Raw genomic sequence first — 26,940 nt, 5'->3', positions numbered from 1 at the left:
AATTGTAATGCGGACGTCGAAGTCTTGTGGAAGTGCAGGTGCGTATGATTATAGTTCGGAGAAAAATTCTTATCTTTCATATCTTACAATTATATCTTGACCAAGTTAATTGGCAATTCATTTTGGCTAAGTTTTTATAGTCAATGTGTCAAACGCGGGTCAAATACCACTCAAAGTGTATCTTAATTTAAGTGGTGTGATTAATTAATAACGTAATGAAAAAAAAAATGATAAGTTAATAATGAGAAGTGATGTTTGACAAATGACTTCCACACTCAGACAATTTTCACCAACATCAATAAGAACTATAAGACTTTTTTACAAAGCAAAACAAGAGGTAGGAAAGACTTCAAAATATGCCACGTGGGATGTTTGACAATTGACTTTCAACATACATAGATCGCTAGGTCTAATTAAGCAAAAAATTCATTTTTCCGACTAGCTTAAATTGTGCGTAATTCGGCGAGGTCTACATTTGGCTACCAAAGGTTGAACCTTAGGCATAGTGAGGCCGACACCTTCAGTCATATCAACCATCTCTTCACTTGCGCGTTCCCATTCAAAGCATTGTATAAGCAACCCCAACGTCAACCCAAGCATACGGATGGCTAGTCCTTCACCCGGACATCCCCTCCTTCCGGACCCAAATGGCATGAAGCGATACCCATCCTTTGTGCCTTCTATCTGCTCAAACCTTTCCGGGTTAAAACTTTGAGGCTCACTCCACAATTCCGGGTCGCGTTGTATGGCCCATTGATTAACCAATAGCATGGTCCCACGTGGGATGTGATAGCCTCCCACCATACAATCATCCGATGACTCGTGAGGTACTAGAAATGGGGTTGGAGGGTACATTCGTAAAGTCTCGTTCACGATACAACGTAAGTATGGTAAGTCGGCCATGTCTGATTCCTCAAGAAGGCGGTTTTGTCCTACATGATTGTCGATTTCATTTTGTGCCTTGTTTAATACGTCTTCATTGTTGAGTAAAAGAGAAAATGCCCATTCCATAGTTACAGAAGAAGTGTCAACCCCAGCTGATAACAAGTTCTAATCACCAACAAACACTAATTAACTAATAAGTATTAAAGTATATATGTAAACTCGATCAATAAGTTATTATTTTTTTTGGTTGATAATTATGAGTGTCTTGTTTGGCGAACAGACTAATCCCAAGAGCTGACTGATCTATAAATTAAAAAAAAAATTAAAAACTCTGATTTTGATTTTAAATAACTTACCAGTATATAGCTTTTAATAAGCTCATCAGTGTAGTAGGCAGGATCTGTTTCTTGTAACTGCAACAATAATTCAATTATTGTAATGTTCTTCTTGCTATTGTTATCTTCAACTTTAGCATCCTCTCTAAGTTGATCAATTAGTACTTGAAAAAACTCGTTTCTCCTCTTCTGCAACGCGATCAACTTCTTCTCCAATCCATTCACTCCAAACCAATTCAAAAACAGCAAATGATCACCTAAATTCGACGCACCACCCAAACGTAACGCCTCTTCCACCATCTCCCTAAACCGTATTCCTTCATCTTCCATATTTTTACCTCCAAAATACCTCTTCCCAGATATCATCCTCATTATAATATTAAGTGTTATCTCTTGAAACAATGACTTTAAGTTCACTAGTGGTGAACTACTACAATCTGAGACTAGTTTACGTACAACAAGTCTTCCTTCGTCGGCTCGTACGTTACTTAGTTCATTGAGACGTTGAGTCGAGAAGATCTCGATTGTAGAGATCCTCCTAAGGTTACGCCAATGATCACCATAAGGTGCCCAAACAGTGCCAGTACAATTTGAGCTTAGAATCTTGGCAACCAACAAACGAGGACGGTTGGCAAAAACGATGTCGTTTTTGCCTGTGAAGCATTCTTCGGAGACGGAAGGAGAGTTGACTACAAGAACGGGGCGGGACCCAAAGTGGAGGAGGAGAATTGGGCCGTGTTTTGATGAGAGTTTTGCCAAGGTTCTGTGAAGAGGTTTTTGTAAGAGGTAAAGGTGGCCGATGATGGGTATTTTTGGAAAGATTGTTGGTGGAAGATTCTTCTTGCGACGGAAGACTGACAAAATTGATGTTATTAACAGCAATGCACAGGTGATGATCAAGAAATAATCCATGGAAATATAATGTGTTTTTGTGCTTAATTAAGTTATACAGCAAGAATTAAAGGCAACACTAATATATACGTGCTATATGCCTATATATCCATATGTGCTATAATAATTAAATGAAAATGTTAAAACAAATGGTAAGAATTAATATTTCCAAAATGCAAATTTTAATCATGATGATAGATGGCAAATAAATTTATATATTTCAACTTTAGATAAGATTTTTTCGGAAACCATTCACATGTGACATAAATAATATTAAGCATAACAACTTATTAATATGTGAAACCAATTGGGTTGGATAAGTGGTTGAAGCTTATGCCTCTGGAAACAGAGGTCATGGGTTCGATCCTCATGCCCAGCAAGGCTGGAGGTCCTTGTCTACCTATGGTAGAACCTGGAAGCAACCTCTCTACATATCAACCTCCCCCATACACCGTCGAAGACGGTATTGGGACCCAAAACCCGTGAAAGACGGCATTGGGAGTTCCTTACTTTTAACTTATTAATATGTGAACGAATCAATTAACATATGAACTTGAAATTATAATTTAAAGGTTCTCGTGCTTTTTTCAATTCAAATAGTTTTCACCTTTTCCTCATTAAATAATTAATATAATTTCGTGTACCACTACTATTTTACTAACATTTTCTTTTTATTTAATGAAATATATATTTAATATCGTAAAAAAAAAAAGTCTAATACTTATATTGCAAAAACAACAGATTGTATCGTTTAATACGAATGCATGTTGAGTAGGTACAAATGCATTTCCAATACACAAGAAATCTATCAACACAATGTGTGAAATTACATAGTAATTTCTACTTAAAAGATAAAACTAAGGATAACAATGTCCGGTTTTTTCAGCCAAAGATCACTAATGATGATGTAAAAAAAGACTTCAATTTTAAATTTAACTGTTAAATAAAATCTATACTTTTCAGGGTGTAAATTAATTGATTTATTTTATATAATATTAAATTACTTGTCCTATTTGTGTTATTTTAAAATTTTTCAAAAAAAAATAGGTCTTACCATTTGCTTTATTGGATATAGTATAAATATACCAATTAAAAGTTGTGATTTTGAAATTTTTAATGCATTAAGATGATGATAAACACTTCATTTGTGATATTAATGTTTGAATAATATTATATTTTTTAAAAATAATATCCAATTTAATATACTTATATCAAATTTATAAAAAAATAATAATAATAATAATTTATTTATGTATTCCTATTGTTTGTGAAAATAAGTGATAGGTCTCAAATTATGACACTTTTGAAAATACTTCTATTTTAATGTAAAATAATCAAATAATAATATCATTTATTGAAGACAGCCGATACTAACTAGATTTGGTGATTGACAAACAAAACAAAAATGGAAAGGGATATATTTATTAATTTTTATCCATCTACAACAATATATTATACAATTGTATATTGTGCTGTAAAATATATATAATTGTTGTAGATGGTTAAAATGTGATTTAGATATATCATTCCCCAGCAAAATTACTTAAGTTTTTGATTCTTAATTCGAGTCAGCTTACACCAGTTCAAACTAACTCAGCCTGAATATTTTATGTTTTAATTTTAAAAGATGATCCTTTCAAGCTGCATTAAGATTGAAGATCTACACTTGATCACAAACAATCAAGAATAAAAGACTAAACTGATAGGTGAAATTCAGCTTAGTTTTTACGGTCAGTTTAAAAGGACAAAGCCAGACTAGGATTATACTCGTATTAGAAAATGTAAGGTCACAAATAAAGTTAAACCAAGTAACATTGCAAAGGCATAATGATAGTAGGGTCGGGATATCCCCGCCCTCCGAACCGGACGTGAGGGTCTCCCCTCGGTCCTTATGGTTTGTCACATTTGCATTTTGCTCCCTGTGCTTTTTTTTCGTTGCAACGGGTCCCTGTCTTTTTCGTTTTCGTTGCCAGAAGCTCCTGACACTAACTTCTGTTAATTTTGGTCGTTAAGCCCCACACGTGACCTTCATGTGAGGGCACTTAAGTCTTTTCCACCCTCAAAGTCCAAATATGATTTGTTTCAATTTTTTACTTTGTTTTTCTCTGTTCTTTCATCAATTCATCCTGCTACAAAAACATAACCATCACCATATACATATTCATCTTCATCCAAATAAATCCATCTTTACTAATTAAATCCTAATAACAAATCAAGATCTTTCTAGTTCTATATATAAATATAGATATTTTTCCCATCCTAATATACATACCACAAATATCCCCTTTCTACTTCTATTATTAAGTTTTCATTTTACCATATCAAATAAAAATAAAAAATCAATATCAACAAGAAGAAAACAAATCATCACCACAAGAACCTTATCATATATGCAATTCTTAAAAGATGAATTACCAACCACCTGACCAAATCAAATTACTAACTCCATAATTGTTTCCGGCTGTGGCTTCCGGTTATTGGCGGTGGAGATTTGTTTCGTCTGTGGCTTCCAGTAATGGGTGGCGGTGTTTCCATGTTGTGGTGGACTGACTATTTTTGACTGAGTAGGTGGCGGTGGTTGTTTCCGTTAGGGGAGGGCGACGGTTGTTGTTTCCGGCAGGGGAGGACGACGTTGTTAGTAGCAGAGGTGTGTGACGGTGGTTGGCCGGGAAATCAGAAGGCGGTGGGTAACGTGCCTTTTCGATCTCAAAAGCTCCTTAATATATATATATATATATAGATTATAAATTGTTGTAGAGAATCATCATTATAATAATGGAATCTGATTATGTATTGCTTTTGGCAAATGGTTTTCGAACTGAAAAACCCATAAATCTTTGTATATATGTTGGCTTGGAAGATGATAACAGATCTTGGGTATGAGGTTTTTAGTTGCAACCGGTCCTTGCCCCTTTTTCGTATTAACGGACGATTATACCCTCGTATGGTTTGCACGTGAAGGGTTTTAATGACCAAATTTAACAGAAGTTAGTGTCAAGGGCTTCTGGCAACGAAAATGAAAAAGACAGGGACCAGTTGCAACGAAAAAAAAGCACAGGGAGCAAAATGCGAATGTGACAAACCATAAGGACCATTTGTGACATTTTCTCTATTTAAAGTGTTTGTCTCATTTTGGCCGGCTGGGAGCCTGGGAGTAACTATTTTTATAAAATTTCCAGGTTAGACGGCTAAAACTATAATAAAGTTTTTGTCTCATTTTGTAAAAAGAGTACATGTGTTGTATAGTGTGATAAATAGATTATAGCAAATTTTTAACGTTTTTTTCAAAAAAAAAAAACTTTATACTTAAAACATTTGAATCTTGTATGTGGAAACCTTGAATAAGTTGATAGCTATACTTTTTTTTCGAACTTGAAATAAATAGCAATTTAAAGGTAATACTCCTCAAAATGAGACATTTCGATAGTGGTTGGTACAAATTTAATGAATTTGTCTTACTTCACTTCCCGATTCATTAATCGAGAGTTTATAACTCTATCGTCTCCAAGACCGGTCAAGAATCTGAATACACTATCTTGGCACTTAATAATATCATATCCTAACCACTAGGAACAATAACTCTCAACACATCAAGATTTACCCAAATCTCAGATTATATATCTTCTAAAAAGTAACTTACTATGTACCACCTATTATGCCTGACGTACATTGTATTACCTATACAACTTATCTTGCATCTTTTATCACTTAGATGTATAACTTATCTTGCATCTTTTACCACTATCTATGGTGGAAGTATCCATAAACGTCTACCATTATATAGTACCTATGTACCACCATCACGTGTACAACTTATCTTGCATCTTTTACCACTTTTTAAGATGGAAATATCTACACACATCTCCTGCTCATATACTTTACTTACACAAATCATCTTCTTCTCATATTCACTTCATATATGATGCAGATACTTTACAAAATCCATCAATTAACAGCTTATGTGCAAAGGCAATAGTTTGCCCCAAGAACGAAACAGGAGACGAGATCAACATCAAAGTGCTTGAGATCAATCCCGGAACAGCCAAAAGTTACCTCAGTACAGACACAATAGTGCCTCACACTGGAGACCATGGAGACACCGAAATTCTTTATCCTACTGAATACCTAAACCTTCTTAACTTCAACGGACTACCACCACATCACCTACAACTGAAGATTAACACACCCATCATGTTACTGCGAAACTTAAACCAAACAGAAGGCCTATGCAACGGAACTCGACTAATACTAACACAATTACTTCCCAGAGTTATTGAGGCGCGAATAATGACAGACACAACTATCGGTCACCGTGTTTACATCCCCCGCATAACATTAACCCACAGTGACAAAGAGTTGCCCTTTGCATTAAAAAGAAAACAATTCCCGATTAAGTTGTGTTACGCAATGACTATAAACAAAAGCCAAGGGCAATCCTTAAATAAAATAGGAATTTACTTACCACAACCGATCTTTAGTCATGGACAATTATATGTAGCTTTATCACGTGCCACCAGTCCTTCGTCACTAAAGCTATTGATTATTCCACAAGAAAAAGACAAGGCAAACGAAACCAAAAACATCGTATACTTTGACTTCATAAAAGAAATCAACTCTTATTAACCTCTAAAAACTATAATGTATCATAAGTAAGCAATATCATCTACATGTATCTACATGCACATTAACAACTTACCAAAGTGTCAGATTAACTTTGTTTTTTATCTTTGTAGATCAATGTCAGTCAGACGCATTTCCGAAATTAAAGCTTGCGAACCTGGCGGTGAACTTCGTGTACGAATATTAAAAAAATGGACACCGCACAACAAAAAAGAAGATATGTGCTATCTCTTAGTAGATGCCCATGTAAAGTGCATAATAAACAATGTATCTGTGTTACAAGGATAAAAAACTAACATGTATTCATGTTACAGGGCGAAGCTATTGAAGCTTCCGGAAAATCTACAAATCACGGGTACTTCGACTCCATTCTTAAGATCAACTCTTGCTACGCTATATCAAACTATCTATCAATAGAGGCAAGAAACTACATGCAAGTTGTCGACCATGAGGCAACCATCAAATTAGGAGAAACAACCACTATTCACCCCATTGAAGACCTACGCATCCCTAATCATTACTACAAATTCACAACCTATGAGTTACTAAAAGACCGCGTTCACAATCACAAACTCTTAACAAGTAAATACTACAACTAAATTACTAATAAATTTGTACCCCTATCTCTAACTGTACTGTGTCATAGATTACATTGGCCGCATCGAAAGAATCTCAGGAATCGTCACAAGGAAGGAAAGGAACTTAAGAAAAGTAACAATAGTAGACATAAGGTAAATCTAGAAGCTAACAAATGGTATATTCAATGTACAGACTCAAAACTTTATCACTGACATCACATACCTTGCACATTTAACAGCAACAATTTGATCGAGATAACACTTTGGACGGACAAAATGAACGAAGTAATCAACATGAATGCAATTGGAAACATCTTGGCAGTGACATCAACAATTGTAACCGAATACAATGATACTCCTTTTGTCTTAGTGTTTAACTTTAAAGCACTGTATCTGACTTTTATTAGGTATTTTTACATTACTTAACATTCCTAATTTAAATGCCTTCTTACTACACTGTAGGTGCATTACAACTTGAATCAACATCCGCCACAACTGCCGCCATAAACCCTCCTCCGCCAAACCTGCCCTCCTACATCAACAGGTAATGCCCACGTACTTCAGTATCGATAGATTTTCATTCACTAGCCTTTAACACATACATTTGTTGTCAACAGATTTAGCGAAATTAACCAAAACTCAAATCCAACAATCACACTTGATGCATTGCTTTCAAAAGGCCACGAAGACAAAACGGTATCATCCACCACCTTTAATCCTTTTGTCTGCACGAAAGTCAAATATAACTATCCTAACCGCTTAACTACATTACAGCAACATCAAGCCATATGTCAGGCCACCGTAACAGATTTTGAATTTAATCGCCCATGGTTCTATGTGCACTGCAACAAATGCAATGGAAAGGCATACCTACAAGAAACCGATCGACACTATTATTCATGCGAAGATCATACGGAAAAAGAGGGATTTAAGTTCGCGTAAGTCAACCACCCCTTACACTCCATTCAAATCCTTTATGTAAAAAGTTTCAACAGATAACCTGGTGTTTATTACAGGTATACCGTAAACACAATCATCTCTGATTCCACCACAAGCACAAAAGCTGTTTTCTTCAATGAGGCGATGTCTGGAATGATAAACATAACGTGTGAAGACATGGTCGTCAAACACAACCACTTTGATCCAAAAACCCTGCCTAAAGAGATCCTAAACATAAAAGGAATACCATACCTGTTCCACCTGACCTTAAGAAAAGGATCTATTTCAGTTAACAGAGCCGAAAAACCGCCACAGATTACCCCTATCACTTCCGACCCAAAAATGCTCTCCAGGAAAAGGCCAACTCAAGACTCTCCAGGTACAAAAAATTATCTCCGCCTAAGACGTTTCATTTATTATTAGTTATCATCACAAAACATGCAGTAACCAATTGCATTTCTACAGCAACTAAAGAAGGATCATGCAAGAAAGTAAAAGCATAAAATCCTTCACCACAAACTTGGAAGTCACTAGCAAATGACAACCCCTTTTTGAACAGTAACTCATCTTTTGCTACAATGCAACTTTAACACCAGTTTACTGTAATAGGTGTTACGCATTGTAATGTACATATGCCAACATAACTCTCTTTTGCGCTAATGTAACGTCATGTAATAGATAGTACGGATTGTAAACTTGCTCTTTTGTTGTATATATAACTTAGTTCTTTTCCTATAATTGTTAATGCTCATATCCTACCAAACTCCTGCAGCAACGCGCAGGTCACATCGCTAGTTATACTCTAAGATGTTCTTGACATTTAAGAACACAAATGAAATCCTAACCATTATCATTTCCACACCACATTTCACCCTTACTAGAATGAAGTTTATAATTTGTACTTTTGTAGTGAAGAATATCTCACAAATATAGCTCACTACATATTCACTCGCTAAATATTTAAAATTGAATTTACTATTGATTTGATAATTGAAAGTAGAACTACAAAAACTTGATTTGCAAGAGATGAGTTTTCAAGTGAAACATAATAATATTCTTTAATTGAGTAGCAATCGAGACAAATCCGATGAACAAAAATAAGAGTAATAAACAATGATGTGCTACAAGGAGATGGATTAGGAGCAACAGCCCACCAACAATTACAAGGAGTTCACGAAATAACCACGAGTAACGGGTAAACGGGCTACTCAGTATAACTAGATAGTACCCGTATGGCCATATTGGTACCATACCGATATCGAAAAGTACCGAAATTGAAAACCCCCAAAACCCTTTACCCCAAATACCATACTTAACTCCCAGAACCAGTACTGAGGTATTCGGTCCTATACTTATTTGGTACCGAATTTGCCAAAGAAAAAATTCGTATTATATCCTGAAACATTGGATAAGTTTAAATCGAAAAATCACCTATATAATTAACAATATAATCTTTCAACTAGACCAGTATTCAAGATTTTTTTATAAACTATCCACTGATATTTAAACTTGGCAAAGGGTTTAAGTTTCTAAAGACAATTTCCCTTGTCAAAAAAAAAACATCGTATCTACTTTCATCAAAAGGAGTCTAATAGAATCCAGGTTAGATTAAAGCACGCTACAACAATATCACTAACATGAAACCCAATTCGGGATGGTAACTCGATACAAATCAGAGTTTGTTAATTGAAGATAAAAATATGAACTGAAACTAAAGAAAAGAACTAAGCCTGCTAATACGGCTACTTCCTAAAACTCAAAATAAAAGCAGCACTGGTTGGCTTTATCATTGATAGGTGGTATACCAGGTGCACCTTAGCTTCAGGACTTCAGGTTGGCGAAATAGTTGAACAAAAACATGAAAACTTGCAGCAAAACATAAAATAGTTGCAAAAAAAACATGAAAAACTAGAAATCGGTACTAATAATCAGTTTCCCGATACAAAACCGGTACCGACCGATTGGAACCGAAAGCGATTTCACCAAATCTTTAAAACCGATACCGAATCCCTATCGGAACCGATATTCGGTACCGGTACTAGTAACTCTTCGATTTCGGTATTTCGTTAATTTTGTCCATCCCTACGTAAAGGACCTAACTAAGTTTTTTTTTCTTTTTCCTGTGGCCGGTTCACCCTTTTCTTGACCACCCTACCCTTCTCTAAGGGTCGAAAATTTCTCATATTAAAAAAACGGAGAAATCTTTGTTAACAAATTCAATATTTCCTCCAAATTGGTGGAAATCAATATACGAAAGATCACTTCAGAATTCAATTAACGGATCTGAAGTGATTTCCACTTAGAGTCTCTTTTATCAAACACCTCTTGAGAACAGGCAAAAAGATCCATCCTTTTGTTATCAAATTTTTTTAGTACATTTTGGGCAGTAAGTTTTCCGTATTAACCTTTCTTTTCCCCATTGTGTTATAAACAAAATGCCATACAGAATGATAATGCAATCCATTCATTCGTTGACAACATGAAACTAAGAAGGAAAAAGACATACATTCAAATCACAAACAATTGAAAACCCTTAATTAAGTCTTGTGTACAGTTGTTTGGTTCTACCCTGATGCTATGAGCTCAATCCCGCTTAATGATCCCTTTTTGTGTCATCTGTGTCAATGATTTGGCCGTCCTTTGGCACAAGACATGGAATCCCGTCTATTATCTGACAAACAGAGATTAAAATGATAATTATAACTATTTGGATTCTTAAGATTTCCACTCCAAACCGAGCAAATGTGTACGTACTTTCACACAGATCAGTTTGATCCTCAATATATCCCCCTCAAATGCATCCACTGTAAATAGTCTTTATATGTATCCAAAATTTATATTTTACAAGTTCCACGAAAACAAGCTCGATTTGAGTTTGAAACATGTTTACCTTATTTTCAAATTAGCAATCAACTAATCTCACATACACATCCTAGTTTATCCGATTATAATTCAAATTGTAATTTGAGTTCCAACATTCAAAATAAAGTTGCTTAGTAAACATTTTGAGGTCGCATTCGCTCTCAAACTCATTAAATTCAAGAATTACTCAAACAAAGACCGAGATCGATTTCTTACAAAAGAGAACACATATACTTTCATTAACCCGATCCATTTACTACACCCGATTATATACACAAACACAATGAGGGAAAGAATGAATGAAAGTGAGAGAAGAACTGACCGGAAAAGAAACACCGATTGTATCACTAATCAGGGAATTAGACTTTTCACAAATCCTAATCAATAATATTATACAGTATAGAAATATATATCAGAAATCATTATAAGGCTTAACAAATAACATACAGTAATAAAAATGAATAAATGGAATGAATAAAGGATGATGAGAATACATACCTCAAGGGTTGTTTAGAAAGAGGACATACGATAAATTCCGATAGCGTTTTGCTTATCTGACCTATTACCCTGCTTCCTCTCACCATTTCCTTACACTTATACTGCTTGGCACAAACTTATTTATTTATTCGTTCTATGTAATCTTTAGATCCAAACCGTAATCTAAAAACCAAACCAAACTGAATTATGAAATCGGTGTTTGGTTTGGAATTTGGATTGAACTCGAAATGATTTAGTGAATTGGTTTATGGTTTGGGTTTTTGCTATATCTTCTCCTGGCTATTTAACATAAAGTTGGTGTAAGTGTATCTCTGCAACAACATTACTACGCCCCGTATCAGTGTTTTGACCGCCTACTCTTTGCAGCAAGGGTCGGTGCAAAAACCCTAGCCACCTCAGCTTTCCATTACCAACGCCTTTATTGGTTTGACCGATGTAAATGCACATATTGCAGCGAGGGTCACTGCAATAAGTGAACTGGGACCTGTTTTCGGAATAAAAGCGGTCCACCGATCCATTCCATCATTTTCATCTAAGATTTCAAAAGGCAAAACGCATCCACCCCCTCCACTCCGGCTACTAAGAATCCGGCCATCACAACACCACCAAAACACCTCCTATTTTAACAATCCAGTCCCCTTGTTGTAACAATCCGGCCACCACGAAGTTTCGGGATCATCACCCCCACCAGCCACCACCGTCGGTCCCCTTTTACAGCGAAGTAGTATTAGCAGCGACATCTGGACTTTTAGGGGCCCAATATTTCCCGGCCGCCGTTTGATTTTCCGGCTTTCCTCCCCCAACATCCGGCCGCCGTTTGATTTTCCGGTCGTCCTCCCCCAAATTTTCTGGCCATCTCAAATTCTGGTATGTATTTTCCGCTTTTTGATTGTTATTATATGTGTTTTTGATAGTTAATTGATTATATTGGTATGTTAGTTTAGTTTTTGTATACATATTAGTTTTGTTAGGATTATTAGATTACTTTAGGATTTTAATAGGTTTGTTAGTATTGTTAGTTTAGTCTTGTTGATAATTTAGTGATTTGTATTACAATGTTTAGTGATTTGTTAAGAGCCCACTAATTTGTTTTGTTAGTGATTTGTTAGAATATTTATTAGAATATTTAGTGATTAGTGTTAGGTGTTTTAGTGTTTTGTTAGAATATATTGTTAGATGAAAAATAATGTAGAATAAAATTTGTTAAAAAATTGATTAAGCTAAGATTATGTTAAAAATATATGTATCGAACTAAATAGCCAAGATTTTGTAAAAAAATTGATTAAAAAAAACTACTTAAAACGTATAAAAAATTAGTTTAACAAAAATATAGATAAAATTATATATAAAAATTAAGTTAATAAATATGACGTTTAAAAAACTTAGTTAGTTAAAAATATATGTATAGAACTAAATAGCCAAGATTATGTAAAAAAATTGATTAAAATAAACTACTTAAGACGTATAAAAAATTAGTTCAACAAAAATATAGATAAAACTATATATAAAAATTAAGTTAAAAAATATGACGTATAAAAAATTTAGTTAAAAAGTTAATATAAAAACATAGATATAAGTAAAGTATATTAGTATAAAAAGAATATTAAACATTACGTACAAAAAACATATAAGTAAACTATATTAGTATAAAACACAAGTAAATATATAAGTAAAAAAAATAAAAATAAAATTAAAAGTATAAAAGTCAATATATATTATATAAACGAAGTTCTAAAAATTATTATAAAGTTAAGAAGATATATATAAAAGTAATAAAAAAAATAAGTTATAAAGTTAAATAAACGTTTGCATAAAAAGTATATACAAAAAATATAATTGAAAAAATATATATAAAAGTAATAAAAAAAATAAGTTACATTGAATAAAATATTAGATAATTTTGGATCTTTTTTAACCTTAATCATTTTGTTATATGTATATGTGAAAATTTTGTTATATGTGAAAATTTTGGATCTTTTCTTAAACCTTCATTTTGTTACGTTGAATAAAATATGTGATAATTTTGTTATATGATTTGTATTTTGCAAAGAATGTATAATATGATTTGTATTTTGCAGTATAAATGGCTACTTACCATGGCGGTGATGGTGTTAATGAAGACCCGCGTAAACCATGGTGGAGGATAACATGGGCTGCAAAGGCAACGGCGGTAAGGAAAATGGTTGTTTATAGTTCATATTTTAATTTAATATATTTTTACTAATTTTTTTTTTTTAATTTTCGGTAGCCCCAAGAAAGGGAAAGAGGAGGGGGCCCTGTCAGAACTTAAATCTCGAGGCCGAGTTCGCCAAAAGAGGTCGTCTGTCGATAGACTTTGACACCCACAATCTAAACACGTGGCAGGCGATCGGCGAGAACTATAGCATGTACAAGAGCCTCATTGGCACACTGGTCCGCCACATCCCTCAGACCTACGACTGTTGGGACCATGTGCCTGCCGAAAGAAAGGAGTTTATCATCCCGACATTAAACATAAAATAATTATAATTTTTATTTTCTTCTTTGATGTTTGTATAAATTTTTAATTTCGCTAACTATTACTTTTATAAATTGCAGACGAGGTTCAAATTGGACCACTTCATTCAGATTCTTGACCCCGAGGATCCTATGAAGAAGGGATTCAAGTTATGTGTCGATAGGGACTGCAGACGAGGTTCAAATTGGTGTACTTCTAGTGTGCGGGACTCGCAAAGTCTTTTCCACCATCCGTAAAACCCCATTTCCCTTCCCCTTTTAATGATGGCATGCGAAATTTGTCTATGTTCCTCCATATGTGCACTCTACACAGTAAATGCTATGCTTCCGGCATAACGGTTTTGCATGCTTTCATTAGCGTCAGATCTCTGTCCGTGAGTACCACGCGCACAGCAAACCCTTTACCTACGGTTGACTTCAAACATTCCAACACCCATCTATAATTATGCTCTTGTTCGCTTATGATAAACGCATATGATATGTTGAAGGTCCTGTTTGTTGGAGTGACACCGACGATCTCGACCAACGGCATGTTGTACAAATTGGTTTTGTACGTGGCGTCTATTTGGATAACATAAGGAAATGCATGCCACAACTTAAATGATGTCAGATGTATAAAAAACAGATTCTCCAACCGACCAGATACACTGTTTGTTGTATGATAATACACGTAATTATGCTCCTTAAGCAAACTGAACATAACCTGTGTCGGTTGAAAAATATGGCGTTCGTAGATACTCTATCATAGTAAATAAATAAAAAGATATGTAAATTTGATATAATAAACCTGCATTGGAGTGTTCCCATGTTTTTCGGCCGCCTTCTTCCGCATAGCTTTTTGGAAATTGTAAATGTCTTCGCTGCGGGTCAAATTTCCTGGAAATCTTTCTTTCAATAGCTTTAACATCTTGCAGGGCGTAGTACCGCGATGATATTCATTTTCCAGAAATGATCTCTCATTTTGAGTCAACCTTCTTGCGTACGCGTAACCCTCCAGATTCTCAGGTAGATAGTGATTATGTGTGTCGTCCATAACAGTTACCCTCCAACCATTATCAGTCAAACGACCGATTAATCTAAAGGGGCACTGACATTTAAGTGTCTTTTAACGAGTTCGCTTATCCTATCATCCATTTTCCCAGAAAGATTACAGACTATCGTCACTTTATTTTTTACACCAGCTAAGTTGGAATTTGTTCTTCGTTTGATTAAAACATAACCAAGCTGCAATGTTGTGCTTTTGGCCCAGTTGAACAGTTTTTCGTGTGAATCGAACACCTAAATTAATTTTTTTTAAATTATCATTAAATTGTATACTTATAAATATCTAACATTTTACATATGCAATAAATTTAACAACGAAACACAAATTAAATAGTACTAAAATATAAATTGTTTAATGATATTTGGTATAAAAAGTAAAGTGATTTCTTTTAATTCAAGTATTCTTTATATTAAGAGGGAAAGTAAGTGATTTTAAAAGTTAACAACGATACTTGATCGGTGTGGAAAACCCTAGCGTTGTAATCAAAATGAAGGGCCGCCTCTGTTATCTCAAATTCTTCATCAGGTTTTTCTAAGTGAAGCTCAAAACCTTCCGCACCCATTTCGCCCCATATGCTTTCAAAATCCATCTGAAATATATATACATATACATAAACAGTATGAAAAGTTCAATGCTTAAATTTTTATAAAAGTGGGATACAGATTTGAAAATGACAGAAAGTTGTCATACCAGAATGGTTATCGGGCATACATAGTTTTAAATTCCCAATCCTTTTTACAAACATATATATCTAATTTTTTTAGTTTATGTTTAATTATAGAAGGACGGTACTGTCTTGAAAATGAAGTAGCTATCAATTACTCTATAAGTTTATAACTTACTTATATTCGAAACAAGATTACAAACGAACCTTGTTTGAACATTAATATATATACATATACATAAACAGTATGAAAAATTTAATAAACATATCTATATATGAGGATATATTCCTTACAACTTGATGTAGTAATTTGTCTACACTAACATCTTTAAAAATTTTAACATATCATCATTTTAAAACCTCTAAGTTTAATACGGCTAATATATTTGATAACCAATAACTATACTTCTATATTTAAACATATATTTAAACAATTCGTACATCGTATGAGTATTATAACTAGTATATATATATACTTACTATATTTAAACATATATATATACTTGAAAGCAAAAACGGTATGAAAAATTAAATAAAACATACATATATACATCTACTATATATATATAGAAAATCTAATAAACATGAACATATATATATATATATATATATAAACATACCTGATGATGAAACGAAAGCCTGAAACGAATGCGAAATATTGTATAAAAATGACACTACGCGAGTTTACATATATAGAAATACCCGTACATGGTCCACAGTGTACGGGTATGTACGAAGACGTTTTTTGCAGCGAGGGTCACTGCAATAAGTCTGGTCAGGTTACCAGAATAGTGGTTGGGTCACCAGACGCCTTTACTAATAACTATTTATGAATTTTCATTTAATGTTATTAAAGGGATACGTACATGTGCATATGCGCGAAACGGTGGCGGCAACTACTGTAGTAGTTATGTATGTGATTCATGTAAAAATAACTGATGTAAATTGGTTAGTGTAAATATTCTTTAAGATAAAAAAATATATATATTACGAATACGTAAGAAATCACAAATATCACGTCATTCCCGATAAAAGAATTTCCATTCATAAATTTCAAAATTTGAATCATTAAGGCATTTTAAAGCTAAATATAGATATTAATCTACAAAATAACCTCATAATATTTTGGTTTAAACCGGAATTAATTTGTTTCTTATTTAATTGAATTGTTTTTTTTAACATGAAAAATCCAACTCAGAGAACCCAAACACCACATCGTCTCATATGGATTTTCATAGATATATCGTGGTTGTTAAGGGGATGTCTGGCCAAGGTTATATGAGCTTATCTAGGTTTAGATGAACATTGATTTTGGCTTAATTCTGGGTTTTAAACTTATTCGGTGTTACACTTATTTGTCAATTATCATTTGTGATAAACTTATAAGCCAAAAATAGGGGGGGGGGGGGGGGGGGGGGGGGGATGGATATTAGGCTTTTCAATGACAATCCTACCCAATAAGCCATTAAAAAAATACAAAAAACTGAATACGTATCTATACTCCTTTATAATAACTATTAACCCCCTTATTTTTAAAAAGTGTTTGAAAATGGTTAGATGGAAAAATACTAATGTACCCTTAATAAACAACCGATATGGAAAGGAAAGATTATCAAATTTGCCCTTAAGAATTAATTTACACTTTAAACTCTTATCTTGTTAATTTACACTCTAAGTCATTATCTTATAAAATATTATTACTATCGCTATTACATCAACTTTACTTACACCACTCGACACCAATTGTCGATGTCATCACCACCCGTCACCGACACCACTAAACCACCGTCGTCGTCACCAATGTCTACAATGCTAGTTATTTACAGTGAAATAGTCATTTAAAAATTAAACCTTGTATGAATATCAAAAAACAGGCCAAACACACTATGATTTGAAATTTAACACAATGTGTTTATAGTTGCCCACCACCACCATCGTCTCCGGCGACGCCATGATAGTAAGAGCAGTGCTCGTACCGTACCAAGCCACCACACTATCACTTGGATCACCGCACATCAAATTTACAACATTCTCATATGCATCCAGTTCTAACCCCTTTATGAATGCCTCGAGATCAGCGACCAAGAAGGGTGAAGCCCCCCTGCACGGCACAACCATCGATTAAGGGTTTCATCCATACCGTATCACAATTTCCGACAATGGTGCTTGTGATAATGGTGGAGGTCAGCTATAAACACACTATGTTAAGTTTCAAATCCTAGTGTGTTTGACCGATTTTCTGGTTTCCAAAAAAAAATTTAGTTTTCAAAATCCATTATATACAAACCAAGCCAAACTTGCTGCTGACTTGATGTTTCTCCGTTTAAGTTTAGCTGAATATAATCATGAAGATCTAAACGATTAATGTTATAAGAATGTAATGCATTTCAAGTACTCGTTTTTAAACGTAATACTTTCATTGTAGTTTGAGTTTAGAAATATTCCCGATATTTGTATACGATATTACATGACTTTTACTAGAATTTGATTACTATTTCCAACTTAATAGTTACAATTAACAACACAATTATTAATTGCGCAACTGCACAATGACATAAATAAACAAAAGTAAATTATACGGATGATACTTATAGTATACCTCAAATTACTCTTTTGATACAAACTTTCGAATTTTCACCTGACCATACCTAAACTTTCACATTTTCACACTGATCATACTCAAAGTTTCACTTTTCCACTTGGACCATACCTATTACTAACGGCCGTCTATTTAGTCATTAAGTCAAGTCACGTGTCGTGCACGTGAGGTATCAAATACGTAATTTCATGTATATTCAGGTATAATCTGTGTAATTTATTCTAAAAATAATTATTAAAAAAATTAAAGTTTTATTTATATTCATTTACTAAGTTGGGTAGATATGATATTTCGTGAGAAAACTATATATATATTTTTATATTTTTGTATTATTTTTTGAATAAATTATCATTAAAAAGATACAATAAGTTGTAAAAATGAAAAATATAAAATCAAAAAATCTTACAAATAAGTTGTAAAAAAAAATTAAAACATTCTCAATATTCTCACCTTTGTATCATCTAAGTAATAAATAATGATAATAATAATAATAACAAATTAATAATAAAAAAGTTTAGATGCATGTTTGTAATAATAATAATAATAATAATAATAATAATAATAATAATAATAATAATAATAATAATATAATAATAATAATGAAAACTGTAGGGGTTTTCTCGAGAGTATTAATTTTCATCCAAACATGTATTTAATTTACGAGTATACGTGTGATAGAATGTCATTCTAAAAATGAAAAAAAAAACTTTCATTGAAAAATGAAAAAATAACATTTGTTCATAATAAATATATCTATCCAACTTAATAAATGAAAATAAAAAAAAAGTTAATATAAAGAAAACTTTAAAATTCTTAATAATTATTTTTACGATAAATTACATGGATGATACCTGAAGTATACATGAACTTACGTGATATCTCACATGCACGGCACGTGGCTTGACTTAACAGCCAAATAGACGGCCGTTAGTGATAGGTGTAGTCCGAGTGAAAAAGTGGAACTCTAGGTATGATCAGTGTGGAAGAATGCAAGTTTAGGTATGGTCCGAGTAGAAATTTAAAAGTTTGTATCAAAAAAGTAATTTGGAATATATTTTAGGTACCATCCGTGTAATTTACTCTGAAAAAACGCATACATTATTACAAACAAATAATCTGAAGAAGTATATTTTATTTTTGATGACTTAGTCTAACCCATTAATAGATTAATGTACTTTCTTGTTCGTGCCTAACAAACATACAAGCAAATGTAAATGATTGCCTTACCAAAAGTTCACGTTTAGATTTAAACAAACAAGCATATGAACATATGTAAATGATTGACTTACCGAAAGTTCACAAATGTAAATGAAGAACAATGTTAATTTACATTTGTTTAGCTAGGCGAGTAGCGACTATGAATTCTTATTCATATTCTTTAGTTTTTCGCTGACTGTTACTAAACTGTTTAAGGATAAAGTTACTCTTAAATTAAAGGTGTAAATAAGTGATTAATAGGATGTAAATAGATGTTTCTATACTTGTTGGTGGTTCCCTAATGGTGTGAAGATGATACTAAGTGTGAGGTATGAGGGTGTTTGTGTGTAATGCATTCGGGTTTTAGGTGTATCCCTTGAGGGGTATTTATAGACATCAAAGGAAGGATTCAGAAACTGGATGGTTAACGGTAACACTAACACCTTCAAGTAGCCGTTATCGTTGGACAGACACGCAACAACTTCTGGCTCAAAGGTACAGGTACAAAACGTACGTACTAGTGCACGTTCTATTTTGTACTTTCTGTCTGTGGGACAGGTGTAGCCTTCGGAGCTTATGGACTGTCTTATCTAGTGTTAGGCTCCGATACCTGCCCTTTGACAGATTCGAAGGGATTTAGCTTGTCATTAGTATGATTAATCCATAAGGTTCGGAGGATTAGCAATGGTACATCATCATAAACAAATGAATATGCACGAGTTATCCGGTTCACCAATTCTTCATCGAATATTCTAATTGTTTAGAAATAGTCAAATAATGTCCCGGCTTCAAAGTTCATCAATAGGAGATCGAATTTGTTCGTCGTCATTAAGAAAGTTTTGGCTCCTAATTTAATACATCCAAGCATTCTAAATCTTGCTGATCCTACATCGCCATGATTACATGAAAGTAGAGACCAACAAAATACTGGTATATATTTTGATAAAACAAGCAGTATGTCATACAAATGCCAACTCTATCAAGACAACTTTACAGAAAGCTAAGTTAGTCAATGTCAATGCGAGAGATATTAACAATGGCAACAAAGCATATATAACTTATAGTCATCCTCGAACATCTATATCATTTCATATGATTTACTTTAGGATTCCATCCATTGGGTGGTTGGAGGGCTAATTTTTGTCTTCTCGGGACCTGCAAATTTGATTTTAATCCCACGTCAGCACATAATAATTACACGTGACATAATGCACCAATATATAATACCAAGGTATCCATTGGTAGCATTTAGATATATCAATGCAGATTGATTTTCATACTCACATATTCTTCGTTTTGTCACTTGAAGTGTTGTATGTGAACACTCGTTCAAAGAACAGGTGTTACAACTTCCATGAAATATCCTAGAGGTGTCAATCTCAACACCTTTACTTATAAATACAATTTTGTCTTTATCGGGTCAAATGGATAAAAAGGAAAATTGCATTTGTAAAACGAATGGTTTTGGATCAAACAGTCAAAAGCCAACTATTATGAAAATAGGACCAAGAAGTCAAGCCAAGTGGCCCACAAACCAGATATGAATCCGGTTCTATTAAAACTGTTTAACCGCCTGTGCACAGAGCGGTTAAGATCCCAGATCAACCCATTAAACCATTCAGATTATTATCCCGAACTTAATCCAAGTGCTGGAGACTAGGAACTTTTATAGATTGGTAGAGAATCTTTAAATTGCCTTATCAGTTATCACAGAAGTAAAAGGTGAAGGAATAGATGTTTGAATGGGTTTGGTGGCCGGTCAGATTCTCATACCGGTCAGATATGAATCCGGTTCTATTAAAACTGTTTAACTGCCTGTGCACAGAGCGGTTAAGATCCCAGATCAACCCATTAAACCATTCAGATTATTATCCCGAACTTAATCCAAGTGCTGGAGACTAGGAACTTTTATAGATTGGTAGAGAATCTTTAAATTGCCTTATCAGTTATCACAGAAGTAAAAGGTGAAGGAATAGATGTTTGAATGGGTTTGGTGGCCGGTCAGATTCTCATACCGGTCAGATATGAATCCGGTTCTATTAAAACTGTTTAACTGCCTGTGCACAGAGCGGTTAAGATCCCAGATCAACCCATTAAACCATTCAGATTATTATCCTGAACTTAATCCAAGTGCTGGAGACTAGGAACTTTTATAGATTGGTAGAGAATCTTTAAATTGCCTTATCAGTTATCACTGAAGTAAAAGGTGAAGGAATAGATGTTTGAATGGGTTTGGTGGCCGGTCATATTCTCATACCTAATTCTTGTGATATATGAACATTTTTTCAGTGTTCCAGTTTTTGAGACCAGTCTCGCACATTAAATAGGTTTGGTGGCTGGTCAGATTTTCTCATTTTCAAAAAATTGTTGAAAGCCTCAAGTATTAACTTGAATGCCTGCAACCTTCTAAATCACTTTACTCAAAAGAATAATATATTAAATTTCATTACTAAATTACCAGTATAATAATAGAGTTTTGCCATCATATTTGACACGCAATATTTATATGCAAACGTAAAAGCTATGAACAAAATATTTCGGGTCACCCAACCCAAATTGTGTAAAAATGACTTATATTTTGACCCATCCATTTTGCCACATTTATGGATACACCAGAGGTAAGAGTGTTTCCATTTCCAATTGGATAGGGGTAAGCAACATGTCGAGTTAGATGGTGTGATTTCCATGGATGGGTGGATGATCATATTAATGTGAATGTTGTACATGCACACAGTCTATAGCAAGAACGATATATAGTTTCATATGTGAGAGGAACACTTGAGTTAAAAAAAATATGACATACCATGAATTCCACGCATCTCGACTTCCCGTAGTTCTTGCACAAGGGCACAACAGCAGCACATGACATGTGAGAGAAAATCATCGCACCAACCACCCTGTCAAAACCAAGATGATGATCATTAGTAGGATTTTTATGGAGTCACAAAGAACCAACACCGAAGACTGCTCTATAAAAGAAAGATTTCTAGTGAAAGGAATACAAAATCAACAAAGTAACTTCGAAGATAAAACAAGATTCCTATTCGCTAGCTTTGGGTCAAAATTTAGGTAATTCGTAGTACCATTTGGGTTGATTTACAAACACTTACATGTCTATATTATTTATATTTTATTAACATGTTAGATACGAAACAGAACTACATACATATTACAATAAGATACTGAGTTGGTGTGGATTGATAATATGAATAAACTATGGGAAACTTTCAGTCATTTACCGATTTGACCCATTAGTAATAAATCCATTTATAACCTAAGGAGTTCAAATTGCCACCTGACTCCCTCTAGAATACCATTTTTTATTGGAAGTAAGTGAAAAACAAATATCAGGCATAGAATATGTGATTGATGGGATACCGTGATGTTGAAGGTCTTTCGAAGCTTCCTCCTGATGCAACAAGTATAGCAACAACAGGATAATATTAGGGAATAAGCCATCAGCTCGTTGCAGGCCTCTCCAGAAGCTGCTCAATATGTACCAACAATTATATGCAAGCGGTCAATAAAACTCACCAAGATACGATAATACCAAAACGTTTAAACTGAAATCACAAAATGAGAAAACAATAAGCTCACAATCTGAAATCACAAGGTAGGTTGTCATTCATTGAATCATGAGATTCGTTACTTTTGACCCCCAAAAAGCCCGTTTTGCTCAATATTATGTGCATTCATATAAAAATCCTTTCTAGTAGATAGCTAAGCATATCTTAGTGGTTGAGGCTGCCAAGTTCTATCATAGCATCCAAAACAATTTTGTTTACTAAAAAAGGTGAGGCGGTGAGGCCTTTAAATTTGCTTTAGTGGGCATACTTGAGATTCAGCTACATCCAAAAGGCAGTTTGCATAAACATCAAATAGAAGTGGAAAAAAATGTTCCTTGGCTATTTGGTGTCAAGGTCTCGTCAATTTAGCATCATATATTCTAACTCATGATATTATTAGTTGACTGGAAATGTTGCTTTCAAATGTCGATGACCAGCATACATTGATGACACCCATATTGTTAGCATAGAAGGTCGTAACAGATGAAAGTAAAGCAGATAAATAAGAAGACTGCAAGGGATATATTATTAAAATGCATCAAAAATTCTTACTCATGTGCCTGTTTGTTGCCACAGTTGCAATCTTTGAAAATGTGCCACAAGGAAAAAAGAAAGTCTTTAAGCCTGCACAAAAAGGAATAAACCTATTTAGAGGATATTGCTACAGAGATGAAAAAAGTTCACCTATTGCAGAGTAAACGAATTGGATTGCAGAAAGTTTATTGCAGCACATACACATCTTAGGTTCTGAACAGCAACCAAGAAGATCTGAATGCCATTCTCCATGTCCATAAGATGTTTTAGTTGAGGGTAAATCTTGTTCTTCATACAAAACCATAGCAGTACTTCTGCACAGCCATGCATACACTATAAGATTTCCTACTAATAATTGGTGTTGTGTCTTGCAAACTAAATTCAAAGTAAACGTGTAATGGGAGATACTGACCTTGAAGTTGAGTGTTCCTTCTCATATTGAACTTCTTCATTGGTGCTGTCATCTGTATAGTGAGACTCGGTCTTCTTGGAAGCCTTCTTTGATGAATCTTGTTCATGTTGAGATTTTGAAGCAACAACTTGGGTAACCTCAATCAGATGTTGAATTACTTCACATTCCCCTACATCTAAATTAGATTGTGATCGTTGAAGTTCCAAATGAAGTTTTTCATTTTCCTTTTGGATAACCTCCTTGAAAGGTAAGTTTGGGTAGCTACACGAAAGAGATTTCTTCAAAACAACAGTATCAGTATGTGAAGGGTTAGGGTTCATGATAACAGTTTGCACTTTCCTGTCTTCATCATCCAATGTGTATTCACGCTGGTCCCTCTCAATATATTCCAATCTTTCCTGCTTAACAGAATATTTTCATCATAAATATACAGAATAAAGTAATTAACAGGATATGAACTTCACAATGACTTATCAGACTGAATTTTACGAAGATAATTTATATAGAAAGCCGATAGGCTAATTGCATAATAAGGTAACCAACGTTCCAAAACTTTAATATAAGGTAATTTGAATCGCATAGCAGTCATAACTATGAAGTTCAAAAACCAACGTTCACAAACGCTAACTTTTGACCTAGTTGACTTTTTTTAGGTGGCATCGAAAACTAGTTATCTTCTCAGGTAATTACCATGATTCAAAAACTATGCAACTTCGATGGTTTTGTTCAAGTACAAGATAGTTGGTAATGCATCAACAAAAATTGGACCAAAATTGGTTGTTATACAATTTTCCCTAAATAAACTAACAACTAAACAATATTATTAATAGAGTTCTATAAAATCTTAATATTATCACTGCAGTGAAAAATGAAATTATGCCAACCATTTTATATTTCTTTTTGAGTGACAAAGAGACACATACAACAACTAACACACATTTGTCTCATTTGTGAACCCACAGCCTTTTGGTTGATGAGACACCCAAACACCACTACGACAAAGGGCTTGTTGACAATAATTTAAACCAATAAAATCTAAATACGGAAGTACAGTAGAGTGTAGAGGAAGATCAAATTTGTACCCGGACTCGAGCATTGTCCACAAGACTGATGAGTGGAATAATCTTCAAGTAACGATCAATCTCATTTTGTGCCCTCCTGAACTGGTAAACAATGTTCCATCCCATAGCAAGTAAGTACAAGTAACTCCGATCTTGACAACTATTGACCAAAATGTAAGACCTTCTCAATGCTTCCTCAAGCTGTTCTAAAGGTTCACGTGTTTCCGGATACTTTTTCAGCTCGCTAATCCTAAGTGTCTGTAAAAGATTTCCAATCAACTTCAAATGCAATGCAAATTCCTTGCAATTCTTCTTATGCATACGGGCCGTACTAGCAGCCTTAACAATCAACCCGATAAGCTTCACCGCGTCTAGCCCTGTTAGCTGTGCGACGTTTGCAATATCTCCAAAATGATCCCACGCCGCTGCCATTCTTCACCCTCTAAATTAACTCTCCCGAATCACTCGATTTCTTAGCTTGTTATCTTTATCAAATCGACACAATACATCGCAAATCGACCCAATGTCGTAATTTCACTGCTTTTTACAGATTCTATACTAAATGGACAGTTCCCTTGGTTTCAACTATTTGAAATGGATCCACAACAACAGAATCTGGTAAAACAATATAACTAATAAGTATTAAACTGTAAAAGTTAAATAATGAAAAGTAATTTAGTCATAACAAGATCTCATTTGAGATTCTTTGTCTGAAAAAAGTTAAAGTTTTTACTTAATGATAAACAAATAGTAAAAAATATAGATACAACATGTATATCTATATAATGTTGACTAAAAGTCTTCTATCACAAGAAAGTGAGGAAAGTCTCTAAAAATAATCAAATAGATCAACAATTAAAAAATTAATTAACAATTAAATAAATAATAATTCAAAAAATACAAAATTCATCAGATTCACTTGAAGTTGACCTTTACAATTATTAGACCAAAAAAATTCATACATATCGTATATACATTTATATATATATATAACATATAACATGTGTGTGCGCGTGAGTGTGTATATATTGTAATCTGCTACTGTATACACCGACAAACAAACACAGACATGAATGCGAATTGATATGAGATGAAATTGAAGAAAACATTAAAAGGGAAATCTGTATAAATTTGTTTACCTTTGTTGTAGGGTTTCAAGATGAAATAGCAGGGATAGAAGTTGTACGGCGAGCATTGAAGTAAGTACATTGCCCATGCATTGTATTTTTGCTGCTAGACAAATTTACGAATAATATTATGTTAAGATTTTGTAAAACAAAAATTTTGGGTTTTTGTGGGAGGAAAAAAGTAGTTGAAAAAATATTTATTATTATTATTATCTGTGTAAAGCAGCAGCAGAGGCAGTGGGAAGAGCACTTTGGAAGTTGGTTTCGGTGTCGTTTGTCTGTGTGTGAAATTGAGAGTGAGAGAGAGAAAGAGAAATTGTGACAGAGAAGCAAAGTAGTACGATATGGGATAGTGTGTGAGTGTGTGTTTGAGTGCATATTTTGTAATATTTGCATATTCATGTCCGTCTCCAATTTGTGTATTGGTGAAGAGTACAAATTTAAGCCATGTATACGCTATAGACCTTTTAAAAAGAAATTCTTGTCATATATCACAATATCATTTGAATTTATTAGGGCAAGGGTGTAGTCGACTTATTTTATCGGCAAGTTGGTTTGACTAACTTCGGCTCTTTGTCAAGTTTTTTGCATCGGCTAGTTTTGGCAAGTTGGATCGACTATATATACTGGC

General features: G+C 33.9%; 3 protein-coding genes across 4 annotated transcripts; all 3 read right to left on the bottom strand.

Annotated features, from left to right (window-relative positions):
• Positions 1–438: 438 nt before the first annotated feature.
• Positions 439–2,132, bottom strand: LOC122580132 (cytochrome P450 81Q32-like). Its single transcript, XM_043752402.1, has 2 exons — positions 1,242–2,132; positions 439–1,050 (listed from the first exon to the last, which is right to left on the bottom strand). The coding sequence occupies exons 1-2, from the start codon at positions 2,130–2,132 to the stop codon at positions 439–441; spliced, it is 1,503 nt and encodes a 500-aa protein (XP_043608337.1).
• Positions 2,133–10,639: 8,507 nt separating this feature from the next.
• On the bottom strand, positions 10,640–11,933 carry LOC122579961 (protein preY, mitochondrial). The gene is made up of 3 exons (XM_043752228.1): positions 11,609–11,933; positions 11,433–11,487; positions 10,640–10,919 (listed from the first exon to the last, which is right to left on the bottom strand). Exons 1-3 carry the CDS (start codon positions 11,692–11,694, stop codon positions 10,842–10,844), a joined length of 219 nt encoding a protein of 72 aa, XP_043608163.1. The 5' UTR covers positions 11,695–11,933; the 3' UTR covers positions 10,640–10,841.
• Positions 11,934–20,519: 8,586 nt separating this feature from the next.
• LOC122579656 (protein MID1-COMPLEMENTING ACTIVITY 1) lies at positions 20,520–26,643 on the bottom strand. Of its 2 annotated transcripts, none has more exons than XM_043751869.1 (8): positions 26,322–26,643; positions 25,204–25,797; positions 24,122–24,522; positions 23,911–24,023; positions 23,728–23,799; positions 22,988–23,094; positions 22,413–22,506; positions 20,520–20,764 (listed from the first exon to the last, which is right to left on the bottom strand). In XM_043751869.1, the coding sequence occupies exons 2-8, from the start codon at positions 25,612–25,614 to the stop codon at positions 20,712–20,714; spliced, it is 1,251 nt and encodes a 416-aa protein (XP_043607804.1). In that variant the 5' UTR covers positions 25,615–25,797; positions 26,322–26,643; the 3' UTR covers positions 20,520–20,711. The 2 variants fall into 2 exon arrangements, with proteins under 2 accessions (XP_043607804.1, XP_043607805.1); XM_043751870.1 differs by having other exon boundaries at positions 24,122–24,519; positions 26,322–26,642.
• Between the last annotated feature and the right edge of the window lie 297 nt (positions 26,644–26,940).

The sequence above is a fragment of the Erigeron canadensis genome, chromosome 8 (assembly GCF_010389155.1).
Source record: "Erigeron canadensis isolate Cc75 chromosome 8, C_canadensis_v1, whole genome shotgun sequence".
NCBI lineage: Eukaryota > Viridiplantae > Streptophyta > Magnoliopsida > Asterales > Asteraceae > Erigeron > Erigeron canadensis.
This window is presented reverse-complemented; position numbering and strand designations above follow the sequence as displayed.

Excerpts from the sequence above, each read along its gene's own strand:
- LOC122579961 (XM_043752228.1), bottom strand. The coding sequence starts at position 11,694 with ATGGTGAGAGGAAGCAGGGTAATAGGTCAGATAAGCAAAACGCTATCG. Across the intron at positions 11,488-11,608 it reads CTTTCTAAACAACCCTTGAG|GATTTGTGAAAAGTCTAATT; the intron begins GTATGTATTCTC and ends ATTATTGATTAG. Across the intron at positions 10,920-11,432 it reads CAATCGGTGTTTCTTTTCCG|ATAATAGACGGGATTCCATG; the intron begins GTCAGTTCTTCT and ends TCTGTTTGTCAG.
- LOC122579656 (XM_043751869.1), bottom strand. The coding sequence starts at position 25,614 with ATGGCAGCGGCGTGGGATCATTTTGGAGATATTGCAAACGTCGCACAG. Across the intron at positions 24,024-24,121 it reads AAGGAACACTCAACTTCAAG|AAGTACTGCTATGGTTTTGT; the intron begins GTCAGTATCTCC and ends ATGGCTGTGCAG. Across the intron at positions 23,800-23,910 it reads CTGTTCAGAACCTAAGATGT|GCTTAAAGACTTTCTTTTTT; the intron begins GTATGTGCTGCA and ends CTTTTTGTGCAG.
- LOC122580132 (XM_043752402.1), bottom strand. The coding sequence starts at position 2,132 with ATGGATTATTTCTTGATCATCACCTGTGCATTGCTGTTAATAACATCA. Across the intron at positions 1,051-1,241 it reads TTATTAAAAGCTATATACTG|AACTTGTTATCAGCTGGGGT; the intron begins GTAAGTTATTTA and ends GTTGGTGATTAG.